Here is an 18,964-nt window from a genome sequence, read left to right as displayed (position 1 = left end):
GATGGAATTCAATGTGGGAAAGTGTGAGGTCATCACTTTGGACCCAAGAAAGACAAATCAGAGTATTTTCTAAATGGTGAGAAACTAGGAATTATAGAGGGGCAGAGAGATTTGGAGTTTTAAATCATTTAAAGCAAGGATGCAGGTACAAAAAATAATTTAAAAGGCAAATGGAATGTGGGCCTTTATCTCGAGGGCTGGAATACAAAGGGTGGAAGTTATGTTCCAGGTGTACAGAGCTCTGGTTAGATCACATCTGGAGACTGGGTTCAGTTCTGGGCACCGCCCCTCAGGAAGGATATATTGGCCTTGGAGGGAGTGCAGCGCCAGAATGATACAGGAGCTTAAAGGATTTAATTACGAGGACAGGTTGCACAGACTAGGCTTGTATTCCCTTGAGTATAGAAGATTAACAGGTGATTTAATTAAAATTTTAAAAATGATTAAAGGATTTGATAGGATTGAGAGAGAGAAACTATTTCCTCTGGTGGGAGAGTCCAGAACAAGGGGGAATAACCTTAAAATTAGAGCTCGGCCGTTCAGGGGTGATGTCAGGAAGCACTTGTTCACACAAAGGGGAGTGGAAATCTGGAACTCTCTCCCCCAAAAAACTGTGGATGCTGGGGGTCAATTGAAAAATTCAAAACTGAGACTGATAGAACCAAGGCGAGTAAATGGGGTCGAGGTGCAGATCAGCCATGATCTAACCGAACAGCAGAGCGGCTAGAGGGGCTGAATGGATAGGGTAAAACCAAGCGAGGGCAGTCCCACTGAGCTGCACAATGGAGACGAGGCATTGGAGGAGGATGATGTGGTTGACTGTGTCAAAGGCTGTAGATGGGATGAGGAGAAGGAGGGATAGTTCACCAAAGTCATAGAGGATGTCATTTGTCACCTTGTTTCAGCGCTGTGGCAGGAGGGGAAACCTGATCAGAGAGATTCAATCCTGACATTGCTTGAAAGATGGGCACGCACTTCGAATCATAGAAAGTTACGTCACAGAAGGAGGCCGTTCGGCCCATCATGTCTGTGCGAGTCGAAAAAGAGCCAACCAGCCTAATCCCACTTTCCAGCATGTGGTCCGTAGCCCTGTAGGTTACGGCACTTCAAGTGCTCATCCAGGTACTTTTTAAATGAGTTGAGGGTTTCTGCCTCTCCCACCCTCTCAGGCAGTGAGTTCCAGACCCCCACCACCCTCTGGGTGAAAACATTCTCTTCAGCTCCCCTCTAATCCTTCTATAATTATTTTAATCTCGTGCACAAATTTGAGGGGCCCAGATAGAGTAGACAGGAAGTACCTGTTTCCCCTAGTGGAGAGTTCAAGAACTAGAGGACATAGATTTAAGCTGATTGGTGGAAGGATTAGAGGGGACATGGGGAGAAACATTTTTACCCAGAGGGTGGTGGGTGTATGGAATTCGCTGCCCGAATTGGTGGTAGAGGCAGGGACCATCAACTCTTTTAAAAAAGTACCTGGACCTGCACCTAAAGTGCTGTCAGCTGCAGGGCTACGGACCGGGTGCTGGAAGGTGGGATTAGAATGGGCTCCTGGTTGTTCTTTGAACCGGCATGGACACGATGGGCCGAATGGCCTCCTTCTGTGCTGTATCTTTTCTATAGTTCCATGCCCCCTGGTTATTGACCCCTCCGCTAAGGGAAATAGGTCCTCCCTATCCACTCTATCTAGGCCCCTCATAATTTTATACACCTCAATTAAATCTCCCCTCAGCCTCCTCTGTTCCAAAGAAAACAACCCCAGCCGATCCAAACTTTCCTCATAGCTAAAATTCTCCAGCCCTGGGAACATCCTCGTAAATCTCCTCTGCACCCTCTCTAGTGCAATCGCATCCTTCCTGTAATGTGGTGACCAGAACTGTCACAGTACTTAAGCTGTGGCCTAACCAATGTTTTATACAACTTCTAGCATAACCTCCCTGCTCTTATATTCTATTCCTCGGCTTATAAAGGAAAGTATCCCAAATGCCTTTTTAACCACCTTATCTACCTGTCCTGCTACCTTCAGGGATCTGTGGACATGCACTCCAAGGTCCCTTTGTTCCTCTACACCTCTCAGTATCCTCCCATTTATTGTGTATTCCCTTGCCTTGTTTGCCCTCACCAATGTATTACCTCACACTTCTCCGGATTGAATTCCATTTGCCACTTTTCTGCCCATCTGACCAGTCCATTGATATCTTCCTGCAGTCTACAGCTTTCCTCCTCACTATCAATCACACGGTCAATTTTTGTATCATCTGCAAACTTCTTAATCATGCCCCTTACATTTAAGTCCAAATCATTAATATAGACCATAAAAAGCAAGGGAGCTAATACTGGGCTCTGTGGAACCCCACTGGAAACAGCCTTCCAGTCACAAAAACACCTGTCGACCCTTTGCTTCCTGCCACTGAGCCAATTTTGGATCCAATTTTCCACTTTCCCTTGGATCCCATAGGCTTTTACTTTTTTGACCAATCTGCCATGTGGGACCTTGTCAAAAGACTTGCTAAAATCCATCTAGACTACATCAATTACGTTACCCTCATCGATCCTCCTTAAAAAATTCAATCAAGTTAGTTAGACACGACCTTCCCTTAACAAATCCATGCTGACTGTCCTTGATTACTCCGTGTCTTTCTAAGTGACGGTTTATCCTGTCCCTCAGAATTGATTCCAATAATTTGCCCACCACCGAGGTTAGACTGACTGGCCTGTAAGTATTTGGCCTATCCTTCGCTCTCTTTTTAAACAATGGTTAGCAGTCCTCCAATCCTCCAGCACCACGCCTGTAGCCAGGGAGGATTGGAAAATGATGGTCAGATCCTCCGCTATTTCCTCCCTTGCTTCTCTTAACAGCCTGGGATACATTTCATCCGGGCCTGGTGATTCATCTACTTTCAAAGATGCTAAACCCCTTAATATTTCCTCTCTCACTGTGTTTATCCCATCCAATATTTCACTCTCCTCCTCCTTAACTACAATGTCTGCACGTCCCCCTCTTTTGTGAAGACAGACGCAAAGTATTCATTTCTTGGAAGGTTACAGCCCATTCAAGGGGTCTGGAGAGGAAAGGGAGGCTGGAGATTGGGCAGCAGTTAACAAGGACAGAGACAACGAGGATGGATGTTTTGACGGGAGGGGGGAATGCAGATGGCGGGGGTTTTGAAGCAAAAGGGGCAGTACATGAGGAGAGAGAACCAGTTACAATGTGAGTTAGCCTGGGGCCAGCAGTTTAGTGGGAATGGGGTCAAGGGAGCAGGAGGTGGAACTCAGACTTAATGAGCGCAGAGGAGGCCCGGGGGGAGATAGGAGAGAAACTAGAGAAAAAGACTAAAAGAGAACAGTACATTTTTAAACAAACTAAGCAAACTTTGTTTGATGGCTGGGAAACAGCTGCTGAACATCTGTACAACTGAAGCAACAAACCCTTGGAGTTTGTCGGCTTCTGCTCTGACAATATGGGTGATTAAGGGGGGACATTTCAGTGCAAGGACAGTTGCAGTTCAAGACCCCAATGACGACTGTGCTCCAGGGAAGCCAGTTATACTGGCACCGGAACTGGACCCTTTCTCTCACCCAGGCTGCCCTCCCCCTGGGAGTGTTGGACCATTGAAATTCCCAGATAATCACAGTTGGTGAATTCTTATCCCGCTGCAGCCCTACCTCACGGACATGCTCTCGACTACAGCACTCCCACCAGTATCGAGATGGCTGAGGGGACAGAGGAGACGGAACTTATACTGAAGCGCAGGGAATAATAATCTGTGGGTTATGTTTGGTGAATGCTACTATTGTAAGTCCAGCCAGGATGTCAGTGCTGGGAGTGTGAACGAGTGAGTGGCCTCTGTGCACCAGTTATTTCTGGGCCTGGTCTTCTGTGCGAGCTCCTTATGGAAGCACAATCTTAAAATTAGAGTTAGGCCACTTAAGAGTGAGATCAGGAAATACTTTCTCCCCCACAAAGAGTAGTGGAAATCTGTAACTCTCTCCCTTGTGCAAACTGTGGCAGACGGATTTCAACACAGGCAAGTGTGAGGTCATCCATTTTGGACCAAAAAAAGTCAATCAGAGTATTTTTTTTAAATGGTGAAAAGCTGGAACAGTGGAGGTCCAAAGAGATTTAGGGGTCTGTGTACACAGATCATTAAAATGTAGTAAATAATCAAAAAGACTAATGAAATGTTAGCCTTTATAACTAGAGGGCTAGAATATAAAGGGGAGGAAGTTTTACTACAGCTATACAAAGCCCTGGTTAGACCACATCAGGAGTACTGTGTACAGTTCTGGGCACCGCACCTTAGAAAGGATGTATTGACCTTGGAAGGAGTGCAGTGCAGATTCACCAGAATGTTACCAGGGATCCAAGGGTTAAATTATGAGGAGAGATTACATAAACTAGGTTTGTATTCCATGGAGTATGGAAGGTTAAAGGGTGATTTGATTTGATTGAGGTTTTTAGGATTTTGAAAGGAATTGATAGGGTGGATAGAGAGAAAGTTTTTCCCCTGGTGGGGAAATCTAAGACAAGGGGACATAACCTTAAAATCAGAGCCAGGCCATTGAGGAGAGAAGTTAGGAATCACTTCTTCACACAGAGAGTGGTCGAAGTGTGGAACTCTCTCCCACGAGAGCAGTAGATGCGAGCTCAATTAATAATTTTAAATCGGAGATCAATAGGTTTTTTCTAGCCAAAGGTATTAAGGGACATGGAGCCAAGGCGGATGGATGGAGTTAGGATACAGATCAGCCATGATCTCATTGAATGGTGGAACAGGCTTGAGGGGCTGAATGGCCTACCCCTGTTTGTATGTTCCCCCAAAAGGGTGTGGATGCTGGGGGTGAATTGAAGCTTGCAAGGCCGAGATCAATAGATTTTTGTCGGGTAAGAGTATCAGGAGATATGGAGCCATGGCAGGTAAATGGAGTTAGGACACAGATCAGCCATGATCTAACTGAATGGCGGAACAGGCTCGAGGGGCTGAATGGCCTCCTCCTGTTCCTATGCAGACACTCAAGTGTCTTTTAGTGACAATAGCAGTGACACACTGTTTAATTAATACACTGGACGATTGAGGGGTTTCGATTATGTGGAGAGACTGGAGAAGCTGGGATTGTTCTCCTTCGAGCAGAGAAGGTTAAGGGGAGATTTAATAGGTGTTAAACATTATGACGAGTTTTGATAGAGTAAATAAGGAGAAACTGTTTCCAGTGGCAGGAGGGTCGGTAACCAGAGGACACAGATTTAAGATAATTGGCAAAAGAGCCGGGGGGGGGGAAAGAGATGAGGAGAATGTTTTTTTACGCAGCGAGTTGTTATGATCTGGAATGCGCTGTCTGAAAGGGCGGTGGAAGCAGATTCAATAATTAACTTTCAAAAGGGAATTAGATAAATACTTGAAAGGAAAAAATTTACAGGGCGATGAGGAAAGAGCAAGGGAGTGGGACTAATTGGATAGCTCTTTCAAAGAGCCGGCACAGGCACGATGGGCTGAATGGCCTCTTCCTGTGCTGTATGATTCTATGACACTTGAGGTTGGCTCCTAACCTTCTCCAAGGCTCCTTGGCTGATGGTCTGCGTTGGGAGGATCAGTGTCGCGTCTCCAGAATGAACACCTGCATCTTCCACATGTTCTGTGATAGCGTGAGCGAGCACCTGGCAGGGGCAGAAACAAACACAGCAATTAGCAATCAGTCTTCACCAAGAGCATGGTGCGGAGACGGCAGGCCTTTGTTTAAACTGACTGCCGCGAACAGCAAACCTCGTGAGATTGAAACCACCCGAAATCAGAATCAAAACCAAGAAACCTCCTGTCCCAGATGGATCTCGGTCTTCAGGGCCTTTGTGTGCAGGATTACAGGGTCCTTACTACTCAATCTCCCATGGCGTTACACGTGGAGGCTCAAGGCCAAGGGCAATATTCATATCGAGAAGATTCACAAGGTGGGGGGGGGGGGGGGGGGGGCGGGGAGGTGGGAGAAAGAGAAGGAAGGCGAGGTGGGATGGATAAAGGGAAGGGATGGGGATGCAATTAGGGTGAGGAAAGGGGAGATGGGAAGAGGAGGAGGTGCTGTTCAGTGCTGCTTCCTGGGGAATCCTCCCAGTGTGAGGGGGAGAAATGACTGCTAAATTCAGCCAAGTAGGGTGGAAGGGGCAAAGGTCGGGGTGATCCAGTCAGTGGGGGAGGGGAGGAGCTTACCGACAGGAAATCCAGCTGGGGGTGGGAGTCGGGGGTGGGCGGGGGGGGGGGGGGGAAACGGGTCTGGGAAATCCACTCAACGGAGGGAAGGGGAAAGGCTCAGGAGAGGGCGGGGAAATGAGAACGAGCTCCTGCAAACATTGAAAGGGAAATATAGCCAATAGGGGTTTGTGGAGGAGTAAGGGTCCACAACGGTCCTGAGGCACACGGAGGGCCCCTATAAAAGGAAGTCGAAATACCCGAATGTTAATTGTATGATTTATATCAATTAGTGTTAACTGTATTCCGGTGGTGGGTATCAATTAGAAACATTGAAAATTTACGGCACAGAAGGAGGCCTTTCGGCCCATCGTGTCCTCACCGACCGTAAATGAGCCACCCAGCCTAATCCCACTTTCCAGCACTTGGTCCGTCGCCCTGTAGGTTACAGTTCTTCAGGTGCTCATCCAGGTACTTTTTAAATGAGTTGAGGGTTTCTGCCTCTACCACCCTTTCAGGCAGTGAGTTCCAGACCCCCACCACCCTCTGGGTGAAAAATTTTTTCCTCAGCTCCCCTCTAATCCTTCTACCAATTACTTTAAATCTATGCCCCCTGGTCACTGACCCCTCTGCTAAGGGAAATAGGTCCTTCCTGTCCACACTATCTAGGCCCATCATAATTTTATACACCTCAATTAAATCTCTCCTCAGCCTCCTCTGTTCCGAAGAGAACAACCTCAGCCTATCCAATCTTTTCTCATAGGTAAAATTCTCCAGCCCTGGGAACATCCTCGTAAATCTCCTCTGTACCCTCTCTAGTGCAATCACATCTTTCCTGTAATGTGGTGACCAGAACTGTACACAGTACTCAAGCTGTGGCCTAACTAGTGTTTTATACAGTTCCAGCATAAACTCTTATATTCTATGCCTCAGCTAATAAAGGAAAGTATCCCATATGCCCTTTTTAACCACCTTATCGACCCGTCCTGCTACCTTCAGGGATCTGTGGACACGCACTCCAAGGTCCCTCACTTCCTCTACAATTGGGGGTTTATAGGAGAGTTTATCTAGGGTGTGGGGTGTGTGTAAGGTTGGAAGCAACTAAAGACCAGGCTCCAGTATTCAATCCTTCACCCCCTGAAGACCAGGCTCCAGTATTCTATCCTTCACCCCCTGAAGACCAGGCTCCAGTATTCTATCCTTCACCCCCTGAAGACCAGGCTCCAGTATTCAATCCTTCACCCCCTGAAGACCAGGCTCCAGTATTCCATCCTTCACCCCCTGAAGACCAGGCTCCAGTATTCAATCCTTCACCCCCTGAAGACCAGGCTCCAGTATTCTATCCTTCACCCCCTGAAGACCAGGCTCCAGTATTCAATCCTTCACCGCCTGAAGACCAGGCTCCAGTATTCTATCCTTCACCACCTGAAGACCAGGCTCCAGTATTCAATCCTTCACCCCCTGAAGACCAGGCTCCAGTATTCTATCCTTCAGCCCCTGAAGACCAGGCTCCAGTATTCAATCCTTCACCCCCTGAAGACCAGGCTCCAGTATTCAATCCTTCACCCCCTGAAGACCAGGCTCCAGTATTCTATCCTTCACCCCCTGAAGACCAGGCTCCAGTATTCAATCCTTCACCCCCTGAAGACCAGGCTCCAGTATTCAATCCTTCACCCCCTGAAGACCAGGCTCCAGTATTCTATCCTTCACCCCCTGAAGACCAGGCTCCAGTATTCAATCCTTCACCCCCTGAAGACCAGGCTCCAGTATTCAATCCTTCACCCTCTGAAGACCAGGCTCCAGTATTCAATCCTTCACCACCTGAAGACCAGGCTCCAGTATTCAATCCTTCACCACCTGAAGACCAGGCTCCAGTATTCTATCCTTCACCCCCTGAAGACCAGGCTCCAGTATTCAATCCTTCACCACCTGAAGACCAGGCTCCAGTATTCTATCCTTCACCACCTGAAGACCAGGCTCCAGTATTCTATCCTTCACCCCCTGAAGACCAGGCTCCAGTATTCAATCCTTCACCCCCTGAAGACCAGGCTCCAGTATTCAATCCTTCACCCCCTGAAGACCAGGCTCCAGTATTCAATCCTTCACCACCTGAAGACCAGGCTCCAGTATTCTATCCTTCACCCCCTGTAGACCAGGCTCCAGTATTCAATCCTTCACCCCCTGAAGACCGGGCTCCAGTATTCAATCCTTCACCCCCTGAAGACCAGGCTCCAGTATTCAATCCTTCACCCCCTGAAGACCGGGCTCCAGTATTCAATCCTTCACCCCCTGAAGACCAGGCTCCAGTATTCAATCCTTCACCACCTGAAGACCAGACTCCAGTATTCTATCCTTCACCCCCTGAAGACCAGGCTCCAGTATTCTATCCTTCACCCCCTGTAGACCAGGCTCCAGTATTCAATCCTTCACCCCCTGAAGACCAGGCTCCAGCATTCTATCCTTCACCCCCTGAAGACCAGGCTCCAGTATTCAATCCTTCACCCCCTGAAGACCAGGCTCCAGTATTCAATCCTTCACCCCCTGAAGACCAGGCTCCAGTATTCAATCCTTCACCCCCTGAAGACCAGGCTCCAGTATTCAATCCTTTACCCCCTGAAGACCAGGCTCCAGTATTCAATCCTTCACCACCGGGCTATCCAATTATAACACCCAAGGTGATGGATTAGGGAAGGGGGTGAGGCCCTGCATGAACTGGTTACCCAGAAGTGCAGCAACAAGGGGGCACAATCTTAAAATTAGAGCTAGGCCGTTCAGGGGTAAAATCAGGAAACACTTTTTCACACAAAGGGGAGTGGAAATCTGGAACTGTCTCCCCCCAAAAGGCTGTGGATGATGGGGCTCAATTGAAACTTTCAACGCTGAGATTGATAGAATTTTGTTGGGTAAGGGAGCAAAGGAGGGTAAATGGAGTTAAGCTGAAGCTTAGCCATGATGTATTGAATGGCAGAACAGGCTCGAGGGGCTGAATGGCCTCCTTCGTCCCAAACTGTGACCAGGGAGGTTGACCTAGAGAGTGCCAACCGTGGAGACTGCAGCTGTCACAGAGCAGGGAGTCTGGGGACTGAGCTCTATGCAGGATTCCTGTGTGTGGGCTCGGACTCTGCAGCCTCTTCATTACAAACTTTTCAAAATAAATAAAAGGAAACATCTGGTGCTGCTGGACATCACCGGGTGTGAGTCCCCACCATGAGTTACACAAGAACTGTTACTATCAATACCCGGGTCGCAGTTCATAACCCGGGTCACAACAAACTACATCTAACTCATATAGTTAGTGACACAGTGTGCCGGCTTGGCAGAACGCGAGAGCGCCCCGGGGCGGGGCCCGGTCGGAACGCGAGAGCGCCCCGGGGCGGGGCCGGTCGGAACGAGAGAGCGCCCCGGGGCGGGGCCCGGTCGGAACGCGAGAGCGCCCCGGGACGGGCCCGGTCGGAACGAGAGAGCGCCCCGGGGCGGGGCCGGTCGGAACGAGAGAGCGCCCCGGGGCGGGGCCGGTCGGAACGAGAGAGCGTCCCGGGACGGGGCCCGGTCGGAACGCGAGAGCGCCCCGGGACGGGCCCGGTCGGAACGAGAGAGCGCCCCGGGGCGGGGCCGGTCGGAACGAGAGAGCGCCCCGGGGCGGGGCCGGTCGGAACGAGAGAGCGCCCCGGGACGGGCCCGGTCGGAACGCGAGAGCGCCCCGGGGCGGGGCCGGTCGGAACGAGAGAGCGCCCCGGGGCGGGGCCGGTCGGAACGAGAGAGCGCCCCGGGGCGGGGCCCGGTCGGAACGCGAGAGCGCCCCGGGGCGGGCCCGGTCGGAACGCGAGAGCGTCCCGGGGCGGGGCCGGTCGGAACGCGAGAGCGCCCCGGGGCGGGGCCCGGTCGGAACGCGAGAGCGTCCCGGGGCGGGGCCGGTCGGAACGAGAGAGCGCCCCGGGGCGGGGCCCGGTCGGAACGCGAGAGCGCCCCGGGGCGGGCCCGGTCGGAACGCGAGAGCGCCCCGGGACGGGCCCGGTCGGAACGAGAGAGCGCCCCGGGGCGGGGCCCGGTCGGAACGCGAGAGCGCCCCGGGACGGGCCCGGTCGGAACGAGAGAGCGCCCCGGGGCGGGGCCGGTCGGAACGAGAGAGCGCCCCGGGGCGGGGCCCGGTCGGAACGCGAGAGCGCCCCGGGACGGGGCCGGTCGGAACGAGAGAGCGCCCCGGGACGGGCCCGGTCGGAACGAGAGAGCGCCCCGGGGCGGGGCCGGTCGGAACGCGAGAGCGCCCCGGGGCGGGGCCGGTCGGAACGAGAGAGCGCCCCGGGACGGGCCCGGTCGGAACGAGAGAGCGCCCCGGGACGGGCCCGGTCGGAACGCGAGAGCGCCCCGGGGCGGGGCCCGGTCGGAACGCGAGAGCGCCCCGGGGCGGGGCCCGGTCGGAACGAGAGAGCGTCCCGGGACGGGGCCCGGTCGGAACGAGAGAGCGTCCCGGGACGGGGCCCGGTCGGAACGAGAGAGCGTCCCGGGACGGGGCCCGGTCGGAACGCGAGAGCGTCCCGGGACGGGGCCCGGTCGGAACGAGAGAGCGCCCCGGGACGGGGCCCGGTCGGAACGAGAGAGCGTCCCGGGACGGGGCCCGGTCGGAACGAGAGAGCGTCCCGGGACGGGGCCCGGTCGGAACGAGAGAGCGTCCCGGGACGGGGCCCGGTCGGAACGCGAGAGCGTCCCGGGACGGGGCCCGGTCGGAACGAGAGAGCGTCCCGGAGCGGGGCCCGGTCGGAACGAGAGAGCGTCCAGGGACGGGGCCCGGTCGGAACGAGAGAGCGTCCCGGGACGGGGCCCGGTCGGAACGCGAGAGCGTCCCGGGACGGGGCCCGGTCGGAACGCGAGAGCGCCCCGGGGCGGGGCCCGGTCGGAACGAGAGAGCGTCCCGGGACGGGGCCCGGTCGGAACGAGAGAGCGTCCCGGTCGGAACGAGAGAGCGTCCCGGGACGGGGCCCGGTCGGAACGCGAGAGCGGCCCGGTCGGAACGCGAGAGCGGCCCGGTCGGAACGAGAGAGCGTCCCGGGACGGGGCCCGGTCGGAACGCGAGAGCGGCCCGGTCGGAACGAGAGAGCGTCCCGGTCGGAACGAGAGAGCGTCCCGGGACGGGGCCCGGTCGGAACGAGAGAGCGTCCCGGGACGGGGCCCGGTCGGAACGCGAGAGCGGCCCGGTCGGAACGAGAGAGCGTCCCGGGACGGGGCCCGGTCGGAACGAGAGAGCGTCCCGGGACGGGGCCCGGTCGGAACGAGAGAGCGTCCCGGGACGGGGCCCGGTCGGAACGAGAGAGCGTCCCGGGACGGGGCCCGGTCGGAACGCGAGAGCGTCCCGGGACGGGGCCCGGTCGGAACGAGAGAGCGTCCCGGGACGGGGCCCGGTCGGAACGCGAGAGCGTCCCGGGACGGGGCCCGGTCGGAACGAGAGAGCGTCCCGGGACGGGGCCCGGTCGGAACGAGAGAGCGTCCCGGGACGGGGCCGGTCGGAACGAGAGAGCGTCCCGGGACGGGGCCCGGTCGGAACGAGAGAGCGTCCCGGGACGGGGCCCGGTCGGAACGAGAGAGCGTCCCGGGACGGGGCCCGGTCGGAACGCGAGAGCGTCCCGGGACGGGGCCCGGTCGGAACGCGAGAGCGTCCCGGGACGGGGCCCGGTCGGAACGCGAGAGCGTCCCGGGACGGGGCCCGGTCGGAACGAGAGAGCGTCCCGGGACGGGGCCCGGTCGGAACGAGAGAGCGTCCCGGGACGGGGCCCGGTCGGAACGAGAGAGCGCCCCGGGACGGGGCCCGGTCGGAACGCGAGAGCGCCCCGGGGCGGGGCCCGGTCGGAACGCGAGAGCGTCCCGGGACGGGGCCCGGTCGGAACGAGAGAGCGTCCCGGAGCGGGGCCCGGTCGGAACGAGAGAGCGTCCAGGGACGGGGCCCGGTCGGAACGAGAGAGCGTCCCGGGACGGGGCCCGGTCGGAACGCGAGAGCGTCCCGGGACGGGGCCCGGTCGGAACGCGAGAGCGCCCCGGGGCGGGGCCCGGTCGGAACGAGAGAGCGTCCCGGGACGGGGCCCGGTCGGAACGAGAGAGCGTCCCGGTCGGAACGAGAGAGCGTCCCGGGACGGGGCCCGGTCGGAACGCGAGAGCGGCCCGGTCGGAACGAGAGAGCGTCCCGGGACGGGGCCCGGTCGGAACGCGAGAGCGGCCCGGTCGGAACGAGAGAGCGTCCCGGTCGGAACGAGAGAGCGTCCCGGGACGGGGCCCGGTCGGAACGAGAGAGCGTCCCGGGACGGGGCCCGGTCGGAACGCGAGAGCGGCCCGGTCGGAACGAGAGAGCGTCCCGGGACGGGGCCCGGTCGGAACGAGAGAGCGTCCCGGGACGGGGCCCGGTCGGAACGAGAGAGCGTCCCGGGACGGGGCCCGGTCGGAACGAGAGAGCGTCCCGGGACGGGGCCCGGTCGGAACGCGAGAGCGTCCCGGGACGGGGCCCGGTCGGAACGAGAGAGCGTCCCGGGACGGGGCCCGGTCGGAACGCGAGAGCGTCCCGGGACGGGGCCCGGTCGGAACGAGAGAGCGTCCCGGGACGGGGCCCGGTCGGAACGAGAGAGCGTCCCGGGACGGGGCCGGTCGGAACGAGAGAGCGTCCCGGGACGGGGCCCGGTCGGAACGAGAGAGCGTCCCGGGACGGGGCCCGGTCGGAACGAGAGAGCGTCCCGGGACGGGGCCCGGTCGGAACGCGAGAGCGTCCCGGGACGGGGCCCGGTCGGAACGCGAGAGCGTCCCGGGACGGGGCCCGGTCGGAACGCGAGAGCGTCCCGGGACGGGGCCCGGTCGGAACGAGAGAGCGTCCCGGGACGGGGCCCGGTCGGAACGAGAGAGCGTCCCGGGACGGGGCCCGGTCGGAACGAGAGAGCGCCCCGGGACGGGGCCCGGTCGGAACGCGAGAGCGCCCCGGGGCGGGGCCCGGTCGGAACGAGAGAGCGTCCCGGGACGGGGCCCGGTCGGAACGAGAGAGCGTCCCGGGACGGGGCCCGGTCGGAACGAGAGAGCGTCCCGGGACGGGGCCCGGTCGGAACGCGAGAGCGCCCCGGGACGGGGCCCGGTCGGAACGCGAGAGCGTCCCGGGACGGGGCCCGGTCGGAACGCGAGAGCGCCCCGGGGCGGGGCCCGGTCGGAACGCGAGAGCGTCCCGGGACGGGGCCCGGTCGGAACGCGAGAGCGTCCCGGGACGGGGCCCGGTCGGAACGCGAGAGCGCCCCGGGGCGGGGCCCGGTCGGAACGCGAGAGCGTCCCGGGACGGGGCCCGGTCGGAACGCGAGAGCGTCCCGGGACGGGGCCCGGTCGGAACGCGAGAGCGTCCCGGGACGGGGCCCGGTCGGAACGAGAGAGCGTCCCGGGACGGGGCCCGGTCGGAACGAGAGAGCGTCCCGGGACGGGGCCCGGTCGGAACGAGAGAGCGCCCCGGGACGGGGCCCGGTCGGAACGCGAGAGCGCCCCGGGGCGGGGCCCGGTCGGAACGCGAGAGCGCCCCGGGACGGGGCCCGGTCGGAACGAGAGAGCGTCCCGGGACGGGGCCCGGTCGGAACGAGAGAGCGTCCCGGGACGGGGCCCGGTCGGAACGAGAGAGCGTCCCGGGACGGGGCCCGGTCGGAACGAGAGAGCGTCCCGGGACGGGGCCCGGTCGGAACGCGAGAGCGTCCCGGGACGGGGCCCGGTCGGAACGAGAGAGCGTCCCGGGACGGGGCCCGGTCGGAACGAGAGAGCGTCCCGGGACGGGGCCCGGTCGGAACGAGAGAGCGTCCCGGGACGGGGCCCGGTCGGAACGCGAGAGCGCCCCGGGGCGGGGCCCGGTCGGAACGCGAGAGCGCCCCGGGGCGGGGCCGGTCGGAACGCGAGAGCGCCCCGGGGCGGGGCCGGTCGGAACGCGAGAGCGCCCCGGGACGGGGCCCGGTCGGAACGAGAGAGCGCCCCGGGGCGGGGCCGGTCGGAACGCGAGAGCGCCCCGGGACGGGGCCCGGTCGGAACGAGAGAGCGTCCCGGGACGGGGCCCGGTCGGAACGCGAGAGCGCCCCGGGGCGGGGCCCGGTCGGAACGCGAGAGCGTCCCGGGACGGGGCCCGGTCGGAACGAGAGAGCGTCCCGGGACGGGGCCCGGTCGGAACGAGAGAGCGTCCCGGGACGGGGCCCGGTCGGAACGAGAGAGCGTCCCGGGACGGGGCCCGGTCGGAACGCGAGAGCGTCCCGGGACGGGGCCCGGTCGGAACGCGAGAGCGTCCCGGGACGGGGCCCGGTCGGAACGCGAGAGCGTCCCGGGACGGGGCCCGGTCGGAACGAGAGAGCGTCCCGGGACGGGGCCCGGTCGGAACGAGAGAGCGTCCCGGGACGGGGCCCGGTCGGAACGCGAGAGCGTCCCGGGACGGGGCCCGGTCGGAACGAGAGAGCGTCCCGGGACGGGGCCCGGTCGGAACGAGAGAGCGTCCCGGGACGGGGCCCGGTCGGAACGAGAGAGCGTCCCGGGACGGGGCCCGGTCGGAACGCGAGAGCGCCCCGGGGCGGGGCCCGGTCGGAACGCGAGAGCGCCCCGGGGCGGGGCCGGTCGGAACGCGAGAGCGCCCCGGGACGGGGCCCGGTCGGAACGAGAGAGCGCCCCGGGGCGGGGCCGGTCGGAACGCGAGAGCGCCCCGGGACGGGGCCCGGTCGGAACGAGAGAGCGTCCCGGGACGGGGCCCGGTCGGAACGCGAGAGCGCCCCGGGGCGGGGCCCGGTCGGAACGCGAGAGCGTCCCGGGACGGGGCCGTTCGGAACTCAATCAGGTTAGCCAAACACGATTTTCCTTTAACAAATCCGTGCTGACTTTCATTTATCAGCCCATACTTTTTCAAGTGTCAATTAATTTTGTCCCGGAATATTGTCTCAAAGTTTCCCCACCACCGACGTTAGGCTGACTGGCCTGTAGTTCCTGGATTTATCTCTCTCCCCTTTTTTGAACAGGGGTGTAACATTTGCAATCCTCCAGTCCTCTGGCACCGCTCCCATATCTAGGAGGATTGCAAAATTGTGGCCAGAACCTCCGCAATTTCCACCCTTACTTCCCTCAGTAACACAGGATGCATCCCATCTGGACCAGGTGACTTATCCACTTGGAGTACTGCCAATCTTTTAAGTATCTCAGCTTGGAATTTCCGCTTTGGGCGCAATCGGCATTTGGGCAAATGGTGCTGAGTTTCTGCTAAAGTGTATTAACATAATTACAAACATTAAATCTGCACAAGTCAGCCCAATTCGGCACCTTATCAAAGCGTAATCACTTCTTCATTTTTTTTTCAATCAAAAATATTCCTTGATGTATTTATGATGTATTTAAGAGCGGTGACCTGGTGTGGTTTTATTAATACAGCTAAAAATGGATTTATCACTAAACATAAGCATTTTTAACAAAGGTGTCCAATCCTCTGCCTGTGAGCAAACTGATCTAAACTCTCTGAAAATGACAAAATAAACTATCCTGAAGCATTTCCTGCCTTCATTGATGAGTTTCTTAGTACATTTATATTTTTTACTATATAAAGACGTGTAAACAATGCCGACTAGTGCCCGTGCACTAGGAAAACAAGGGTAATTTGAAGAACCTCCTGGAACTATCGGCAGAAAGTCACCCTCCGCGTTGCTTCAGGCGGGGGGGGGCAGGGCCACTTTCAGCAATTTTTTTTAAGCGCAACAGATCAGGAAACTCGAATTACACTGGCCACAAATTACAGAGGGTGTAAATCAAAATTCCGCAATGCTTTGTGCTGAAAAAGTCAGCACAATCCAGCAGACTCTCCAGGCCGAGTCCTCTAACTATTTTTATCCTATCCAATTTCTCTATCTCCTCCTTTACTGTGACATTGGCAGCATCATTAAATGGTGAGAAACTATTAAATGTTGGTGTCTAGAGAGACTTGGGTGTCCTCGTACAAGAAACACAAAAAGTTAGCATGCAGTAATTCGGAAGGCAAATGGCAAGTTGGCCTTTATTGCAAGGGGGTTGGAGTATAAGAGTGAGGAAGTCTTACAACAATTGTACAGGGCTTTGGTGAGACCTCACCTGGAGTACTGGGTACAGTTTTGGTCTCCTTATCGAAGGAAGGATATAGTTGCCTTAGCGCCAGTGCAGCGAAGGTTCACTAGATTAATTCCTGGGATGAGAGGGTTGCCCGATGGAGAGGTTGAGTACAATGGGCCGATACTCTCTGGAGTTTAGAAGAATGAGAGGTGATCTCATTGAAACCTACAAGATTCTGAGCGGGCTTTATTTTTTACTTGTTCATGGGATGTGGGCATCGCTGGCGAGGCCGGAATTTATTGCCCATCCCTAATTGCCCTCGAGAAGGTGGTGGTGAGCCGCCTTCTTGAACCGCTGCAGTCCACGTGGTGACGGTTCTCCCACAGTGCTGTTAGGAAGGGAGTTCCAGGATTTTGACCCAGCGACGATGAAGGAACGGCGTTACATTACCAAGTCGGGATGGTGTGTGACTTGGAGGGGAACGTGCAGGTGGTGTTGTTCCCATGTGCCTGCTGCCCTTGTCCTTCTAGGTGGTAGAGGTCACGGGTTCGGGAGGTGCTGTCAAAGAAGCATTGGCGAGTTGCTGCAGTGCATCCTGTGGATGGTACACACTGCAGCCACAGTGCACCGGTGGTGAAGGGAGTGAATGTTTAGGGTGGTGGATGGGGTGCCAATCAAGCGGGCTGCTTTATCTTGGATGGCGTCGAGCTTCTTGAGTGTTGTTGGAGCTGCACTCATCCAAGCAAGTGGAGAGTATTCCATCACACTCCTGACTTGTGCCTTGCAGATGGTGGAAAGGCTTTGGGGGGTCAGGAGGTGAGTCACTCGCCGCAGAATACCCAGCCTCTGACCTGCTGTTGTAGCCACAGTATTTATATGGCTGGTCCAGTTAAGTTTCTGGTCAATGGTGACCCCCAGGATGTTGATGGTGGGGGATTCGGCAATGGTAATGCCGTTGAATGTCAAGGGGAGTTGATTAGACTCTCTCTTGTTGGAGATGGTCATTGCCTGGCACTTATCTGGCACGAATGTTACTTGCCACTTATGAGCCCAAGCCTGGATGTTGTCCAGGTCTTGCTGCATGCAGGCTCGGACTGCTTCATTATTTGAGGGGTTGCGAATGGAACTGAACACTGTGCAATCATCAGCGAACATCCCCATTTCTGACCTTACGATGGAGGGAAGGTCATTGATGAAGCAGCTGAAGATGGTTGGGCCTAGGACACTGTCCTGAGGAACTCCTGCAGCAATGTCCTGGGGCTGAGATGATTGGCCTCCAACAACCACTACCATCTTCCTTTGTGCTAGGTATGACTCCAGCCACTGCAGAGTTTTCCCCCTGATTTCCATTGACTTCAATTTTACGAGAGCTCCTTGGTGCTACATTCGGTCAAATGCTGCCTTGATGTCAAGGGCAGTCACTCTCACCTCACCTTTGGAATTCAGCTCTTTTGTCCATGTTTGAACCAAGGCTGTAATGAGGTCTGGAGCCGAGTGGTCCTGGCGGAACCCAAATTGGGCATCGGTGAGCAGGTGCCGCTTGATAGCACTGTCGACGACATCTTCCATCACTTTGCCGATGATCGAGAGTAGACTAATGGGGCGGTAATTGGCCGGATTGGATTTGTCCTGCTTTTTCTGGACAGGACATACCTGGGCAATTTTCCATATTGTCGGGTAGATGCCAGTGTTGTAGCTGTACTGGAACAGTTTGGCTAGAGGCGCAGCTAGTTCTGGAGGGCAAGTCTTCAGCACTACAGCCGGGATGTTGTCAGGGCCCATAGCCTTTTCTGTATCCAGTGCACTCAGCCGTTTCTTGTTATCACGTGGAGTGAATCGAATTGGCTGAAGACTGGCTTCCGTGATGGTGGGGATATCGGGAGGAGGCTGAGATGGATCATCCACTCGGCACTTCTGGCTGAAGATGGTTGCAAACGCTTCAGCCTTTCTTTTGCACTCACGTGCTGGACTCCGCCATCATTGAGGATGGGGATGTTTGCAGAGCCTCCTCCTCCCGTTAGCTGTTTAATTGTCCACCACCATTCACGACTGGATGTGGCAGGACTGCAGAGCTTTGATCTGATCCGTTGGTTGTGGAATCGCTTAGCTCTGTCTTTCGCATGTTGCTTCCGCTGTTTAGCATGCATGTAGTCCTGAGTTGTAGCTTCACCAGGTTGGCACCTCATTTTTATGTACGCCTGGTGCTGCTCGTGGCATGCTCTTCTGCACTCCTCATTGAACCAGGGTTGATCCCCTGGCTTGTTGGTAATGGTAGAGTGAGGAATATGCCGGGCCATGAGGTTACAGATTGTGCTGGAATACAATTCTGCTGCTGATGGCCCACAGCACCTCATGGATGCTCAGTTTTGAGCTGCTAGATCTGTTCTGAATCTATCCCATTTAGCACGGTGATAGTGCCACACAACACATTGGATGGTGTCCTCAGTGCGAAGACGGGACTTCGTCTCCACGAGGACTGTGCGGTGGTCACTCCTACCAATACTGTCATGGACAGATGCATTTGCGACAGGTAGGTTGGTGAGGACGAGGTCAAGTAAGTTTTTCCCTCGTGTTGGTTCGCTCACCACCTGCCGCAGGCCCAGTCTGGCAGCTGTGTCCTTCAGGACTCGGCCAGCTCGGTCAGTAATGGTGCTGCCGAGCCACTCTTGGTGATGGACATTGAAGTCCCCCACCCAGAGTACATTCTGTGCCCTTGCTTCCCTCAGTGCTTCCTCCAAGTGGTG

General features: G+C 57.1%; 1 protein-coding gene across 1 annotated transcript in view; it reads right to left on the bottom strand.

Annotated features, from left to right (window-relative positions):
• Positions 1 to 18,964, bottom strand: part of cps1 (carbamoyl-phosphate synthase 1, mitochondrial) — a 345,020-nt gene that overhangs the window by 49,337 nt on the left and 276,719 nt on the right. Inside the window, exon 27 of the mRNA XM_067988237.1 lies at positions 5,546 to 5,653. Within this exon, the coding sequence (XP_067844338.1) occupies positions 5,546 to 5,653 (108 nt within the window). The remainder of the gene's footprint in view (positions 1 to 5,545; positions 5,654 to 18,964) is intronic.

The sequence above is a fragment of the Heptranchias perlo genome, chromosome 7 (assembly GCF_035084215.1).
Source record: "Heptranchias perlo isolate sHepPer1 chromosome 7, sHepPer1.hap1, whole genome shotgun sequence".
Taxonomy (NCBI): Eukaryota; Metazoa; Chordata; class Chondrichthyes; order Hexanchiformes; family Hexanchidae; genus Heptranchias; species Heptranchias perlo.
The sequence above is the reverse complement of the archived record's forward strand: the minus strand, read 5'-3'. Positions and strand labels throughout refer to the sequence as shown.